Source organism: Mchenga conophoros, linkage group LG3, assembly GCF_057382185.1.
Source record: "Mchenga conophoros isolate Kocher_MC1m ecotype Shallow Benthic linkage group LG3, M_conophoros_male_GT1.1, whole genome shotgun sequence".
Classification (NCBI taxonomy): Eukaryota; Metazoa; Chordata; class Actinopteri; order Cichliformes; family Cichlidae; genus Mchenga; species Mchenga conophoros.
Window position 1 is genome coordinate 84149875 of NC_140528.1, and position 16076 is coordinate 84165950.

Sequence of the window (16076 nt, forward strand, 5' to 3'; positions counted from 1 at the left end):
CTTTGTGTCAAAGTCACTGAGGATCAAACAGAAACACATGAAGCAGATTTTCCTGTTCTGGCTTTTTATAGCAGATAACCTTCAAAATATTCTGCATTCCATCAAAAACTGAAGCAAACCATGAATCAACATGTGAACATGAGCTGATGCTGCTGAAGGGAAGCAAAGTTACAGAGGTTTGATTACAGACACAGCTGAGAGTTTGTAATCTGTCATCATTTTAAAAGGTTTAAATTTCTTCAGTATTGAACAGCAGAAATGAGGCTTTGTTTTGGGAGGCCGACAGCAGTGAACACAACAGCAGACTGGTGCGTAATAAGCAGTGAATAATGCAGGAAACAGATTTTTGAAGGTAAACTGTTCTTGAAGTACACTGAGAGAGAGAGAGCTGTGCAGGAAGTAAACGTCAAAGTCAGAGAGAATTCATGACGATGTTCATCAAACGTAAAGCGTAGTTTGGATCTTCTTCTGCTGCTGGTTCAGTCAGTTTTGGTTGGAGACAGATGAAACCTGCAGCTTCAGGATCTGTGAGCTGTCCACTTTCAGCCCCGACGGCGTGTCCGTGTACGTGCTGTCGAGTGAACGATCCACGCTCTGTGTTTCCATCTTTGTGTGTTTAGCTGCTCTCATTTACTGTTTTATCTGGTTGCTTGTTGTTGAAATACTTTTGGGAGCTTTAACCTGAGATTCTGGCAAAATACATTTATATTAAAAATCGATTCAGGATTGAATGAATCAACATCGCTTTATTCAAATTAAAACCATTTAAATAGGAAAATCCATTTTTTTACACCCGCCTCTAATGCTGGGTAATGTCAGCTGGTCCATGTGCAGCTGGCTGTGAGGCTCAGGGAGCGTCTACAAAGTGCAACACTGAAAGAACATCATCCATAAATATTGAGTAATAACTGGACTCTCATACAGCGAGACTCAAATGCCTTTAAACATCAGCTTATCCTGCTGATCCAAGTCCAACACTGAGTTTGTAAAACCATGTTTGTCAATCATTTTGTTTGGTTTCTGAGGAAAAGGATTCAATAACTTGCTGCTAATACACAACATTTCATCATATTTCCTCATAACCCTCTTTTGTCTGACCATTATGATCCCATTTGAATTTGCAATAAAGGATCCACAGAGTTTGGTGACAATAATGACAGTAGATGTTTGTGTGAAAGTGCTGGAAGCAAATGAGTGTGTGATGTTCTTTCAGTGTTGCACTTTGTAGACGCTCCCTGAGCACTGGTCTCACAGCCAGCTGCACATAGAGACCAGTGTTGTTAGTCCAGGTCAGAAGATGACTTGTTGGAATGAAAATGAGCTTGTAGTTTGTCTGCTTTAATAATGTGACTGGAAAAAGGTGTTGGACTTCAAATATGTCCATTTCTTTCACACTTCACCTTTAAAAGTGAAGCCTTGTGGTTCCTGGAAGGAAAAACACGACTTTTTCAAGTCTTTGTCCTGTTTTTATGATAAATGTACGACTTTAATGTGAAACATTCAGAGTTTTTTCTCTTGTTGTGTTTGTTTGAAGCTGCTTCCTGTTGGCTTCAGCTGTTTGGAGTTTCCATTTTCTAAACTTCTACATTCTGAACCTTCTTCAGCTCTGAACAGATGATGAAAGACTGAATGATTTCAAGCTCACACTTTGTCTAATAAACTTACATCTTTCATTCTTTATACAGATTGGAGAGCTGTGGTTTGTCAGAGATCAGCTGTGATTATCTGGCAGCAGCACTGAAGTCCAACCCCTCCCATCTGAGACAGCTGGACCTGAGCTCCAACAACAAGCTGCAGGATTCAGGAGTGAAGCATCTGTGTGGTTTCCTGGAGAGTCCAGGATGTGGACTTGAAACTCTGGGGTCAGTCAGCATGTTTAGTTGTGCTGAGATGAATATGATGTGAAAGTTGTGCTGACACTAAACTGCAGACATCAGGCTGATATTATACTGATCCACACTGAGGATCTTCATGGTAAAGTCTGTTTTCTTCTTCTCTGGTTTAGTCCATTGACTGCAGCAGAACAATGTTCACATTTAAAACAGTGAGACTCAACGTATGGCCCGCGGCCCACACGCTGCCTGCCCACCTTTCCTGATTCAGAGAGAGGGGACCCTGATTAACTGTGTAGTGTTCTTCCTCACAGTTCTAAGTATCAGACACAACAATGAATAATCCACAGCTGACTGTCTTTAGCAGGTCAAAGGTCACGGCACACAGCAGACAGTGGGAAATATTATAATTCTGATCATTTATCAGCACATATCCATATGTATAAAAACAAAGCTGACACTGTGAGACTTGATCAGAGGTGTGATCATCACAGCAGAGGCCTTTGTGTCAAAGTCACTTAGGATCAAACAGAAACACATCAATCAATCAATCAATCAATCAATCTTTATTTATAAAGCACTTTTCATACAAAAAAATGTAGCACAAAGTGCTTTACATAGTTAAAAGCAGCCCACCCCACCCTCCAACTCACTCCCCACACTCTTATTAACATAAATGATGTGAATACACACATATCCCCCCCCCCCCCCCCCCCCCCCCACACACACACACACACACACACACATACACACACGCGCACACTTAAAGAGTAAAAATTGGGCTGGGCTCGCATGAGCCAAGTGAGGAAACACTATAACAGGGAGCCGTCTGCACCGGGAGCCGGTCACAGACCGCAGCCTCCAGGCTGGGCACACAGCAGGAGGGAGGCCAAGGAGCCCCCCAGCCAGGCTGAGAGGACCCCCAGAGACCCAGCAGCCACGGTCAATCACAGCCCCGGTGCAGAGAGCGCCCTCCGAGGAAACACTGGAGATATGACACAATAGGATATATACAGGATAAAATAAATAAGAACAGGATACAATATAAATATAAATATAAATAGAGTAATAAGATTAAAAAATGAATAAGAATAAAATCAATAAATATTAGGTAAAGCCTAAATTAATAATAGAATAACAGGATAGAATAAATAAGCATAAAATAAATAAACGCTAAGTAAAAGCTAAATTAAAAAGGTGGGTCTTGAGCCTGTTCTTAAAAACATGTACGTTCTCTGCGGCCCTGAGCTCCTCCGGCAGGCTGTTCCACAGGCGAGGACCATACCACTGAAAAGCTGCCTCTCCGTGAGTACGTGTCCTGACTTTAGGGACAATCAAAAGGCCAGTACCAGAGGACCTCAGGGTCCGCGAGGGTTCGTATGGTAAAAGCAGATCTGAGAGATAAGAAGGCCCAAGACCATTAAGACATTTAAAAACCAATAAAAGAACTTTAAAATCGATCCTGAAACACACGGGGAGCCAGTGCAGCGATTCTAAAACCGGTGTAATGCGGGCCCGCCCTCTGGTCTTCGTCAGCACACGAGCTGCCGAGTTTTGCAAAAGTTGTAAAGTTGAAATATTCTTCTTAGGAAGACCAGAGAGCAGGGCATTACAGTAATCAATGCGACTGGTAATAAAAGCATGCATCAGCATCTCCGTGTTGGCCCGAGAGAGAATAGGGCGGACTCTGGCTATATTTTTTAGATGATAAAATCCAATTTTGGTTACATGTTTAACATGTGGGATAAAACCAAGCTCAGAGTCAAAAATAACACCCAGGTTTTTCACTTGTAGCGAAGGACATAGTGAAAATGCCTCTAATTTAGACAAGAGTTTCTCTCTCTGAGCCTCAGGACCGACGATTAAAACTTCAGTCTTGTCCTGGTTAAGCTGTAAAAAGTTTTCTGCCATCCAAGATCGTATATCTAAGATACAGTTAAAAAGGGCATCCATTGGTCTGGTGTCATCAGGAGACACGGAGATGTACAGCTGCGTGTCATCAGCGTAACTGTGGAAGTTCACTCCATGCCTCCTGATGACACTGCCGAGAGGGAGCATATACAAATTAAAAAGTACAGGCCTAGAACCGACCCTTGAGGCACACCACATGTCATTTTATGGATCTTAGAGGAGCATGTATCCATACTCACCATAAAAGATCTGTCAGAGAGATAGGAAGTGAACCAGTTATGTACAGCACCAGAGAGGCCCACCATGTGTTTCAGTCTGTTTAAAAGAACAGCGTGGTCTACTGTATCAGAGGCTGCACTTAGATCCAGTAGCACCAGGACTGAGAGCTTTTGGGAGTCCCAGTTACATCTAAGATCATTTAAAACCTTTAGGAGAGCCGTCTCTGTGTTGTGGTTCACCCTAAATCCAGACTGGAATATCTCCAGGATCTGTCTATCATTGAGAAAATCAGTAATCTGAGTAAAAACAAGTTTTTCTAAGATTTTACTTAAAAATGGTAAGTTGGATACAGGTCTGTAGTTATTAAAATCATTACAATCCAAATTGCTCTTCTTCAGAAGGGGCCTCACCACCGCCGTTTTAAAGGCAGCAGGGAAGACACCCAACTGAAGAGAGCAATTCATCATGTATAAAAGCTCAGCCTCAAAAAATCCATAAAGTGTTTTAAAGAGTGAAGAAGGGATTGGATCTAAAAGACATGTGGTGGGTCTCACTGTGGAGAAAACTTTTTGAAGGTTCTCAGCATTAACCAGGACAAAGCTGTCCAGTGTCTCCTCAGGTACAATCGAGCCCTCAGATGTGTTTACAAACATATCGCAATTAGGTAAAATATCAGATCTGATGGCGCTGATCTTTCCCCTGAAGTGGTCTGCAAAGTGCTCACAGAGTGAGTCTGTGGGGGTTCTTTGGGAGCTTTTAAAATCAGGGTTAAATAAATGATCTATAGTGGAAAAGAGGACCTTGGGATTATTTTTGTTAATACTGATTATTTTGGCGAAGTATGAATTTCTTGACTTCCTTGATGTATTATTGTACATTTTAAGTTGCTCGCAAAATATTTGATGGTTGATATTATTTTTATTTTTTCCTCCATCTCCTTTCTGCTGCCCTGCAATTCCTTTTGAGTTTTTTGACTTCTTCGTTTCTCCAGGGTGATGCATGTTTTACGTTAATCTTTTTGGTGGTGAGTGGAGCAACGGAGTCAAGGCTTTTCTTCAGTTTGCTGTTGAAATGATTAAAAATCAAATCGCAGGGTGCAGGTAAAATCACAGGGGGGCATTCGTCTAAAACCCTGGTAAAATTTGCAGCCACTTCAGAGGTTAGATAGCGCCTCCTCACAGTTCGCACCGAGGTCTCCCGCTGAATAAAACCGGTGATGTTAAAAAACACACAGTAGTGGTCAGAGACAGCCAAGTCAACAACAGAGGACACGCTGGTGGACAGCCCATGGGTGATGACCAGGTCCAGAGTGTGTCCTCTGTTGTGAGTCGGCTGCGTGACGTGCTGGGTAAAATTCAAACAGTGAAGAATGTTTAAGAATTCTTTTGCTGCAGGATCAGAAGGATTATCTATGTGCAGGTTAAAATCACCGGTTAAAATTATCATATTATAGTTTGAATGTATGTTTGTTAAAAATTCTGAGAATTCCTTGATAAAAGCAGCGCTGTCTTTAGGTGGTCTATAAATTGTGACAGATAAAACTGGAGGGCTGCTGAAAACAATAGCATGGAATTCAAAAGTGGTAAAATGATCAAATAAAATTTGTTTGGAGGTGACTGTGTTGTTGGTTAAAGATGCAGTCCCACCACCTCTCTTACCACTTCTAATAGAAAAAGAGAAATTAAAATTTGGTGGGGAGGCCTCAGTGAGAACAACTGGTGCATCCGAGCCCAGCCATGTTTCAGTTAAAAATAAACAGTCAAGTTTATTATCTAAAATTAAATCATTAATAATAAAAGACTTGTTCGACAGAGAGCGGACATTTAAAAGTGTCATACTGATTGAGACTGGTGGATTTTTGACAATAGAGTTGAATGGATGTTGATATTTTTGAAGAGGCCGGAGGTTATTAATGTTTTTGGAGTTACTGGATTTATGATAATTCTGTTGCTCTCTGTTTGTGATTATGACGGGTATTGTGTTGACTGTGGGAGAGAGAGGTCCGAGTCCAGAGTATTGTGTATTACTGTTAAAAGTGGAACAAATATAGGAGCTGGGACCAAGGGGACATCAGTCAGTGGCAGACAGATCAGCAGGTAATGTCGGTTTGGGGTAGTGACAGGGCGGTGTGCGGGAGTGCTGTACGCCAAATGCCAAATTGGCGGACAGCAAACGGCGTCCCCAGGCGTTGAGGTGGAGCCCATCTGCCCCAAAAAGATGCCTCCTCTCCCAGAAAGCATCAAAATTGTTAATAAAACCCACGCCGTGTCCACTATGATGACAACGGTGGCTCCCGGGAACGACAGCGTGATCCCCCCTCATCCGCACGTTCCTGACGATGGAATCCCCGAGGACCAGCGTGGAGAGAGGAGGTGCCACCGGGGGCTGTTGGCCATCTGAGACGCCCGCGCCGCGACACCGGGGGTGTTCAGATGGAGATGCGCCAGCCGGACTGCGTGAGTGACTCCCAGGTAGCCGCGCCGTGGGTCCTCTTCTCCGAGGAGCCGGGGTAAAGCACAGCTCTCCGCGGTGAGTTTGCACCACAGCGTCGGGTTGCCCGCCGCGGCTCCGGGGGCGTAGTGGTGGAGATGGCGCAGACCTCAGCGACACAGCGGGATGGCGAGGGCTAGCGGTCAGAGGAGGAAAGTCCACAGGATCCAGGACATTGAATTTATTCTCCAGTACTACCGCGCCGGAGGGGTGAGGGTGCGAGAGACGGATCCTCCTGCCCCCTCTGCAGCCACCACGCGTCTCAACCACGGTCCATGGCGCTGGTTGGAGTGGAGTGGAGCTGACCAGAGCCTTGGGTCTGGCCCCTAGCTGAAACCAGGAGTTCTCGTCCTTGGCAGAAGCACCAGCGACGCAAGTTGAGAGCCTGTGTTGACTGTTGGCGGGATCTTGGGACACAGCAGCTGGATGGTGCACTGTGTCGGCTAGCTCAGCGCTAGTAGCGGTGGTTTGAACTTTGCCAAGGAGGATCGTGTCAAGTTCGCATTCAGCCCCCTGGATTTGGTATAGCGTGGATATCCTTTGTTCCAGCTCGATCACTTTTTGGCTCAGGTTGATGCAGCTTTCACAGCTGGATGTTGAGGTAAGTGGTGCCATTCCGGAATATCGTACCGGCGACAGCGTCAAAATCAAAAACAGAAACTGCCACTTTAGCTTACCTTAGCAAAAAAGTCAGTCGTGACGCAGCAAGAAAAGAGTTTCAGATCAGTATCCAGCAAAGGCAAAACCAAGCTTCCAAAACTTTCGATGCAGGAGCGCCCTCAACCTGTGGGTGGGATGCCAGAATGTGGGGAATTCTGGCCTCAACATGAAGCAGATTTTCCTGTTCTGGCTTTTTATAGCAGATAACCTTCAAAATATTCTGCAGTCCATCAAAAACTGAAGCAAACCATGAATCAGCATGTGAACATGAGCTGATGCTGCTGAAGTGAAGCAAAGTTACAGAGATTTGATTACAGACACAGCTGAGAGTTTGTAATCTGTCATCATTTTAAAAGGTTTAAATTTCTTCAGTATTGAACAGCAGAAATGAGGCTTTGTTTTGGGAGGCCGACAGCAGTGAACACAACAGCAGACTGGTGCGTAATAAGCAGTGAATAATGCAGGAAACAGATTTTTGAAGGTAAACTGTTCTTGAAGTACACTGAGAGAGAGAGAGCTGTGCAGGAAGTAAACGTCAAAGTCAGAGAGAATTCATGACGATGTTCATCAAACGTAAAGCGTAGTTTGGATCTTCTTCTGCTGCTGGTTCAGTCCGTTTTGGTTGGAGACAGATGAAACCTGCAGCTTCAGGATCTGTGAGCTGTCCACTTTCAGCCCCGACGGCGTGTCCGTGTCCGTGCCGTCGAGTGAACGATCCACGCTCTGTGTTTCCATCTTTGTGTGTTTAGCTGCTCTCATTTACTGTTTTATCTGGTTGCTTGTTGTTGAAATACTTTTGGGAGCTTTAACCTGAGATTCTGGCAAAATACATTTATATTAAAAATCGATTCAGGATTGAATGAATCAACATCGCTTTATTCAAATTAAAACCATTTAAATAGGAAAATCCATTTTTTTACACCCGCCTCTAATGCTGGGTAATGTCAGCTGGTCCATGTGCAGCTGGCTGTGAGGCTCAGGGAGCGTCTACAAAGTGCAACACTGAAAGAACATCATCCATAAATATTGAGTAATAACTGGACTCTCATACAGCGAGACTCAAATGCCTTTAAACATCAGCTTATCCTGCTGATCCAAGTCCAACACTGAGTTTGTAAAAACATGTTTGTCAATCATTTTGTTTGGTTTCTGAGGAAAATGATTCAATAACTTGCTGCTAATACACAACATTTCATCATATTTCCTCATAACCCTCTTTTGTTTGACCATTTGATCCTATTTGAATTTGCAATAAAGGATCCACAGAGTTTGGTGACAATAATGACAGTAGATGTTTGTGTGAAAGTGCTGGAAGCAAATGAGTGTGTGATGTTCTTTCAGTGTTGCACTTTGTAGACGCTCCCTGAGCACTGGTCTCACAGCCAGCTGCACATAGAGACCAGTGTTGTTAGTCCAGGTCAGAAGATGACTTGTTGGAATGAAAATGAGCTTGTAGTTTGTCTGCTTTAATAATGTGACTGGAAAAAGGTGTTGGACTTCAAATATGTCCATTTCTTTCACACTTCACCTTTAAAAGTGAAGCCTTGTTGTTCTGATATCAAAAGTTTTTAAGGTAGACTGTTTTCTTGGATTTGGTAAATGTTTAAATATGCAATTGTAACTCTCTGGTGCCACCTTAAAACCTGTAGTCTGTAATAGGACATGATGCCGTTGGTAAACAGGAAGTAAGTCTGTGAATTAAGGAGAAGGCATGTGCAGCATGGTGGCCTTAGCCAAATAAATCCAGTGGCATCCACATACATCCTATGGCTTTGGTAGCATTGTGGGTATGTATAGACTTGTTTTATATTTTATGTGCATGTATAGACCACTTTATTTCAAGTAAGTTCATTTTTCTGTAAGTTTGATGATAAAACCAATCTTATGCAGTTTACGCTAGCAATCGCTTATGAAGCTAGTTAAAGGGGAACGACAAACAAATTGGAGGCATTCATTATAACAAGACTTGTTAAAATCATAATTTGATGTTTGTATTTGACTTAAAAGGGAAGTAATTCATATGAACATTGCATGTTGACATATTAAAAAACTGGGTTAATATATTTTCATCGTTATATATGTACATGGTGAATAAGTACAGTGATTATGCCTTGTACTGTTTGTTACAGTTTCACCTTTCCCTGTGTCAATAAACCTGTGAACCGGGAATCGTGTCATCAGAGTCTTGATGTGGGGAAGGAGTTTAGCTGACTGCCCCAACCATAGCAGAGGCAGTACACTTGTGGGTTCCTGGAAGGAAAAAACACGACTTTTTCAAGTCTTTGTCCTGTTTTTATGATAAATGTACGACTTTAATGTGAAACATTCAGAGTTTTTTCTCTTGTTGTGTTTGTTTGAAGCTGCTTCCTGTTGGCTTCAGCTGTTTGGAGTTTCCATTTTCTAAACTTCTACATTCTGAACCTTCCTCAGCTCTGAACAGATGATGAAACACTGAATGATTTCAAGCTCACACTTTGTCTAATAAACTTACATCTTCATTCTTTATACAGATTGAGGGACTGTGGTTTGTCAGAGATCAGCTGTGATTATCTGGCAGCAGCACTGAAGTCCAACCCCTCCCATCTGAGACAGCTGGACCGGAGCTTCAACAACAAGCTGCAGGATTCAGGAGTGAAGCATCTGTGTGGTTTCCTGGAGAGTCCAGGATGTGGACTTGAAACTCTGGGGTCAGTCAGCATGTTTTAGTTGTGCTGAGATGAATATGATGTGAAAGTTGTGCTGACACTAAACTGCAGACATCAGGCTGATATTATACTGATCCACACTGAGGATCTTCGTGGTAAAGTCTGTTTTCTTCTACTCTGGTTTAGTCCATTGACTGCAGCAGAACAATGTTCACATTTCAAACAGTGAGACTCAATGTATGGCCCGCGGACATCATTTAAAAGTTTAAATTTCTTCAGTATTGAACAGCAGAAATGAGGCTTTGTTTTGGGAGGCCGACAGCAGTGAACACAACAGCAGACTGGTGCGTAATAAGCAGTGAATAATGCAGGAAACAGATTTTTGAAGGTAAACTGTTCTTGAAGTACACTGAGAGAGAGAGAGCTGTGCAGGAAGTAAACGTCAAAGTCAGAGAGAATTCATGACGATGTTCATCAAACGTAAAGCGTAGTTTGGATCTTCTTCTGCTGCTGGTTCAGTCAGTTTTGGTTGGAGACAGATGAAACCTGCAGCTTCAGGATCTGTGAGCTGTCCACTTTCAGCCCCGACGGCGTGTCCGTGTCCGTGCCGTCGAGTGAACGATCCACGCTCTGTGTTTCCATCTTTGTGTGTTTAGCTGCTCTCATTTACTGTTTTATCTGTTTGCTTGTTATTGAAATACTTTTGGGAGCTTTAACCTGAGATTCTGGCAAAATACATTTATATTAAAAATCGATTCAGGATTGAATGAATCAACATCGCTTTATTCAAATTAAAACCATTAAATAGGAAAATCCATTTTTTTACACCCGCCTCTAATGCTGGGTAATGTCAGCTGGTCCATTTGCAGCTGGCTGTGAGGCTCAGGGAGCGTCTACAAAGTGCAACACTGAAAGAACATCACACATAAATATTGAGTAATAACTGGACTCTCATACAGCGAGACTCAAATGCCTTTAAACATCAGCTTATCCTGCTGATCCAAGTCCAACACTGAGTTGTAAAAACATGTTTGTCAATCATTTAGTTTGGTTTCTGAGGAAAAGGATTCAATAACTTGCTGCTAATACACAACATTTCATCATATTTCCTCATAACCCTCTTTTGTTTGACCATTTGATCCCGTTTGAATTTGCAATAAAGGATCCACAGAGTTTGGTGACAATAATGACAGTAGATGTTTGTGTGAAAGTGCTGGAAGCAAATGAGTGTGTGATGTTCTTTCAGTGTTGCACTTTGTAGACGCTCCCTGAGCACTGGTCTCACAGCCAGCTGCACATAGAGACCAGTGTTGTTAGTCCAGGTCAGAAGATGACTTGTTGGAATGAAAATGAGCTTGTAGTTTGTCTGCTTTAATAATGTGACTGGAAAAAGGTGTTGGACTTCAAATATGTCCATTTCTTTCACACTTCACCTTTAAAAGTGAAGCCTTGTGGTTCCTGGAAGGAAAAACCACGACTTTTTCAAGTCTTTGTCCCTGTTTTTATGATAAATGTACGACTTTAATGTGAAACATTCAGAGTTTTTTCTCTTGTTGTGTTTGTTTGAAGCTGCTTCCTGTTGGCTTTCAGCTGTTTGGAGTTTCCATTTTCTAAACTTCTACATTCTGAACCTTCTTCATCTCTGAACAGATGATGAAACACTGAATGATTTCAAGCTCACACTTTGTCTAATAAACTTACATCTTTCATTCTTTATACAGATTGGTGAGCTGTGGTTTGTCAGAGATCAGCTGTGATTATCTGGCAGCAGCACTGAAGTCCAACCCCTCCCATCTGAGACAGCTGGACCTGAGCTCCAACAACAAGCTGCAGGATTCAGGAGTGAAGCATCTGTGTGGTTTCCTGGAGAGTCCAGGATGTGGACTTGAAACTCTGAGGTCAGTCAGCATGTTTTAGTTGTGCTGAGATGAATATGATGTGAAAGTTGTGCTGACACTAAACTGCAGACATCAGGCTGATATTATACTGATCCACACTGAGGATCTTCATGGTAAAGTCTGTTTTCTTCTTCTCTGGTTTAGTCCATTGACTTGCAGCAGAACAATGTTCACATTTCAAACCTTCAAAGAAGAAGAAAAATCCTCCACTGGATAATTCACTGTGAAACTCTCCAACTCTTCATTCCACCTTAAAGTCTGTCTGACACTGAAATCCAAAGCAAAATGTGCGTTTGCTTTACAGACAGCAGTCCAACACAAACATACACACATCATCCAAAACACATTTCAACATCCAAATCTCCTCCACTGCCAGCATGAATGATGGGAAAGAGAAGGAGGAACACTCTGACATTCAGGGTTTGAATGAGTTCATGAAGCAGACTGTGAAGATCAAAGCTGCATTAGAAAGCTTACATGAATGAATGAGTGGACAGAAGTGGACAGAGATCATCTGAAGCACTTCAAAGGCTTTAAATCAGCACATTTCTCTTTATTCTTTATCAACTCTGTTAGTTTCTCTCAGTTTTCTGTGGAATGAAGCTAACAGCAGGCTAATAAGATGCTGACCAATAGGTTTCTATTAAAGGTTGTAATTTGTATATGAAAAAGTGCTTTGGCTCAGCAGGGATCAGCTTACAGGTAGAATACAGCTGCTGGATGGGATTAGCATGTCATAGCTATCTACCAAACTGCTAACTGGGGGATTTCAGGCCATCTATGGATCATTTTTGCTAACTGTTTATTCAGCTTAGGCTCACAGGGCTGCAGCCTGTGCCCTAGCTGTCATAGGGCAAGAGGCGTGGTCCACCTGCACAGGTGAGCAGTCCATCACAGGGCCAACAGAGAGAGACAGAGAAGCACTCTCTCACATCCACACCTACAGCCAATTTAGAAGCACCAATGAACCTAAGCAGCATTTCACTGGACTGTGGGAGAACATCCAACCTCCACAGAAAGGCCAACAAGCTTCAACCTACCACCTTCTTGCTTTAAGGCACTAGTGCGAACCACTTTTCCCCATTTCAGCCCAAATCCTGCATCTTCCTGTTTCTGACTCCAGGCCAGCTCCACTAACACTTTCTCATCAGACACTGCCACCTAGTGGAGGAAGTCTTAGTTCCATTTGAAGCTTCAGATTACAGTTAGTTCCTTTACAAAGAGGTGGAGGTGGTGGGGCCACAGCACCATCATCACTGAGTGCCATAGGACACTTAACCTTTGTTTCCATATGCTGGGAACTTCCTGTTGTTCCAAGGAGGACTGGAAAATGTGTGAAAATCTCCCAGTCAGTTCCTCACAGCACACTTCAATCATTTCCCTCCCACAGCATCAGGACCAGGGCTTTTTCTCTCTTTGGTCCCACTAAGAGATTTCCACACAAACACCTCATCAGTGGGACTCTCAGAGCTACCAGCCCTTTGCTACAATCACAAAGCTCTTCATTGAAATCAATGATATCAAAGCTGGAATCAAATGAGTCCAAGTCTTCTGCTGATTCAGCATCACATTCATCTTTGCTCCTTGTCTTGCATCCCCACCATGGACTTCATTCCTTTCCAAGCCAGCCTTGAGTGTCCTTTATTCAGCTCATCCTCTGCTTTACTTTTACACCTGATTTTAGCTGCTTTATCTCTCTTTCAACAAGTTCTGTGCCTCAATCTTTTTCTTCTCTCCCTCATAACAAGACAGCTTCTTCTGCCTGAGAACATGTTGGAGTGATTTACTAATCCAGGGCTGCTTATTGGGGAAAATACTTCCTGTTTGCAAAGTAATCCCCATTTTTCCCAGAAAGAAATGTAAGTAGAAATCGATGATCTAAGTGAGAACATGAGCCTTTAAAACTCCCAGTGGGTGCAGTCAAAGCAGTCCCTCAGGTCCCAGTATAGAGTCTTTGGTCCAGACTGGAACAACTGTGTGCCCAGTTTGAGCTCTCTTCAGTCCTGTGACCTGACAGACCCAGAGGGGCCATCACATCACATTTAGAAGCTCCCCTAATGGAGCCACAACACATGTCCAATACTTAGTCTGTCTTGTTGGACCAACTGGAAGAAATGATTCAAGGACTTAGTCACAGAACAGAGATTCAATCTCCAAAATCCAACTGGCTGCATCAGGACATATAGTCTGAAACTCTGCACAGTTTCCTGTTTGAAGCTGCTTCCTGTTGGCTTCAGCTGTTTGGAGTTTCCATTTTCTAAACTTCTACATTCTGAACCTTCTTCAGCTCTGAACAGATGATGAAACACTGAATGATTTCAAGCTCACACTTTGTCTAATAAACTTACATCTTTCATTCTTTATACAGATTGATGAGCTGTGGTTTGTCAAAGATCAGCTGTGATTATCTGGCAGCAGCGCTGAAGTCCAACCCCTCCCATCTGAGACAGCTGGACCTGAGCTGGAACAACCTGAAGGATCCAGATGTGAAGCAGCTGTTTGATCTTCAGCAGAGTCCAGACTGCAGACTGGAGACTCTGCTGTAAGTAGAGTGATGGAGTGAGTGGGTGGTGCTCTCAGCAGTATTGTACTAAACACAGTCAGTATGAAACAAAGATCCAGTGTTTCCTGTAAAGCTGCAGCTTTTCAATGAAGCTGTAAGAGGAGAATGGTGACAGGCTTCAGGATTGGACACAAACACTTCCTGTTTCTGACCTTTATGGTCACCATAGTAACGGCTGACACGCTCCGATCAAACACTGTCAACAGCTCTCTGAACAAAGCAGCACGCAGACCAATGACTGCATTCATTTCCAAGTTTAAAGCAGTGAAGAACACAGTCTGTAGGTGAGGAAGAATTTAGTGAGAGCAGATGTTTGGATGGAATTCCTCCAGTTAACAGCTGGAACCGTCCATCTGGATTGTTGGGCTTGTTGTTGGGGTTCCTACAGAGCTCAGAGTGGACACACCAAGGTCTTCTAATGAAAAGTCCAAACTCAAACTAGGAGGGAAAACATTTTCATCAACTTCAATAAAAATCCAAAGATTAGAAAAAGTGAAGCAACAATGAGTCCTAGTACAGTCCCAGCACTGAAGTCCCTGCTGCTCTTTATACTGGATGTGCTGCATCACTGACTGACAGCTGATGAAGAGTCTCTGGAAACACTCGTTTATCTCCTCTGCTCTTCCTTCTTCTCTCTGCAGGTGGAAGGACTGATGATGGTAAACAGGACGGTGTGTGTGCTGAGAGAGGAGGAGCTGTGTCCTGATGATCCAGAGAGGTTGAAGCAGCAGCAGCTTGTGTGTAGAGACGCTCTGACTGGGCCATGTTACTGGGAGGTGGAGAGGAGAGCTTCATCCAGCAGTGACTGACAGAGGAATGAGAAGAAGTGCAGATGACTGTCAGTGCTGCAGAGTGAACTGCTCTGAGAACAGCTCCACTGTCAGACACAATGTAGAGTCCAGCATCATCCCTGTGTGTCCCTCTGGATCTGACAGAGGATCATCAGTGTATCTGGACTGCTCTGCTGCTGCTCTGTCCTTCTACAGTCTCTGCACAGTCTCTGTCTGACTCTGGCTTCAGACCCTCCTGGATCAAACTCACCTGGAAAGACTTTCAAACATCGCTCAATAGATTTGAATACAGAATATATTTGATATAAGATAAGATAAGATAAGATAACCTTTATTAGTCCCACACGTGGGAAATTTGTTTTGTCACAGCAGGAATATATACTGTAGATGTACTGTAGAGTGCAGTTTGTCACTTGTAAATACAGTCTGTGAGCAGCTGTGAGCTGAAAGATCTTTCTAGAAACACAAAATGTTTTCACTCTTCTGTTGCTTTTTCATATATTTCCACAACATTAATATTGATCCCACCTGTCTCACCTGTTTCATGCTTTTATACATAATAACAGGACACGTGTGATCTGAGCGCTGCTGTGGTTGCTGTGCTGCACGTCTTCATTTAGATACAGAGACATCTAGTGGTTCAGAGGGAGAACTGCAGGAGGTGGAGCTGTGTTTTAGCATGGAAAACTTTTTATCTTTTAGACGCAGATACAAATATGACAAGTATCAGTGTAAGATACAAAAGGTCACATCAGTCAGCAGAGGGAACAGTGATCACACAGCAATGTAAGAATAGAAACATAACAGTGAATCTGGACATGTATACAGAGGGAAGCAAACAAACAGGATGTAACACTACATTAAAGCCACAAATGGGAGAAAACAAAGCCAAAGGAAAATAAATTTGATCTCAGGAATCCAAATCAGATGCTTTAGAGCAGGGGTCGGCAACCCTGGGCACGCGTATCACAGTTGCCACGTGAAGGGTTAACTGATGGCACGACCATAGCTGGACTGGCCATCGGGCATACCGATGGTGATTTTTCATTTTTATGGGCCATCTCTCT

The 16076-nt window shown here is 43.1% G+C and overlaps 2 protein-coding genes and 1 pseudogene across 3 annotated transcripts in view; 2 read left to right on the forward strand and 1 right to left on the reverse strand.

The window, feature by feature from the left end:
* LOC146581175 (protein NLRC3-like) overlaps positions 1-16076 on the reverse strand; it is a 442961-nt gene that overhangs the window by 315188 nt on the left and 111697 nt on the right. The window lies entirely within an intron of this gene.
* LOC146581185 (NACHT, LRR and PYD domains-containing protein 12-like) overlaps positions 1-16076 on the forward strand; it is a 503983-nt pseudogene that overhangs the window by 58965 nt on the left and 428942 nt on the right. Inside the window, exons 12-13 of the transcript XR_014891307.1 lie at positions 1686-1862; positions 9623-9799. The product of XR_014891307.1 is annotated as an NACHT, LRR and PYD domains-containing protein 12-like (transcript). The remainder of the gene's footprint in view (positions 1-1685; positions 1863-9622; positions 9800-16076) is intronic.
* Positions 9993-14201, forward strand: LOC146581186 (ribonuclease inhibitor-like). The gene is made up of 3 exons (XM_085250880.1): positions 9993-10003; positions 11479-11655; positions 14024-14201. The coding sequence occupies exons 1-3, from the start codon at positions 9993-9995 to the stop codon at positions 14199-14201; spliced, it is 366 nt and encodes a 121-aa protein (XP_085107006.1).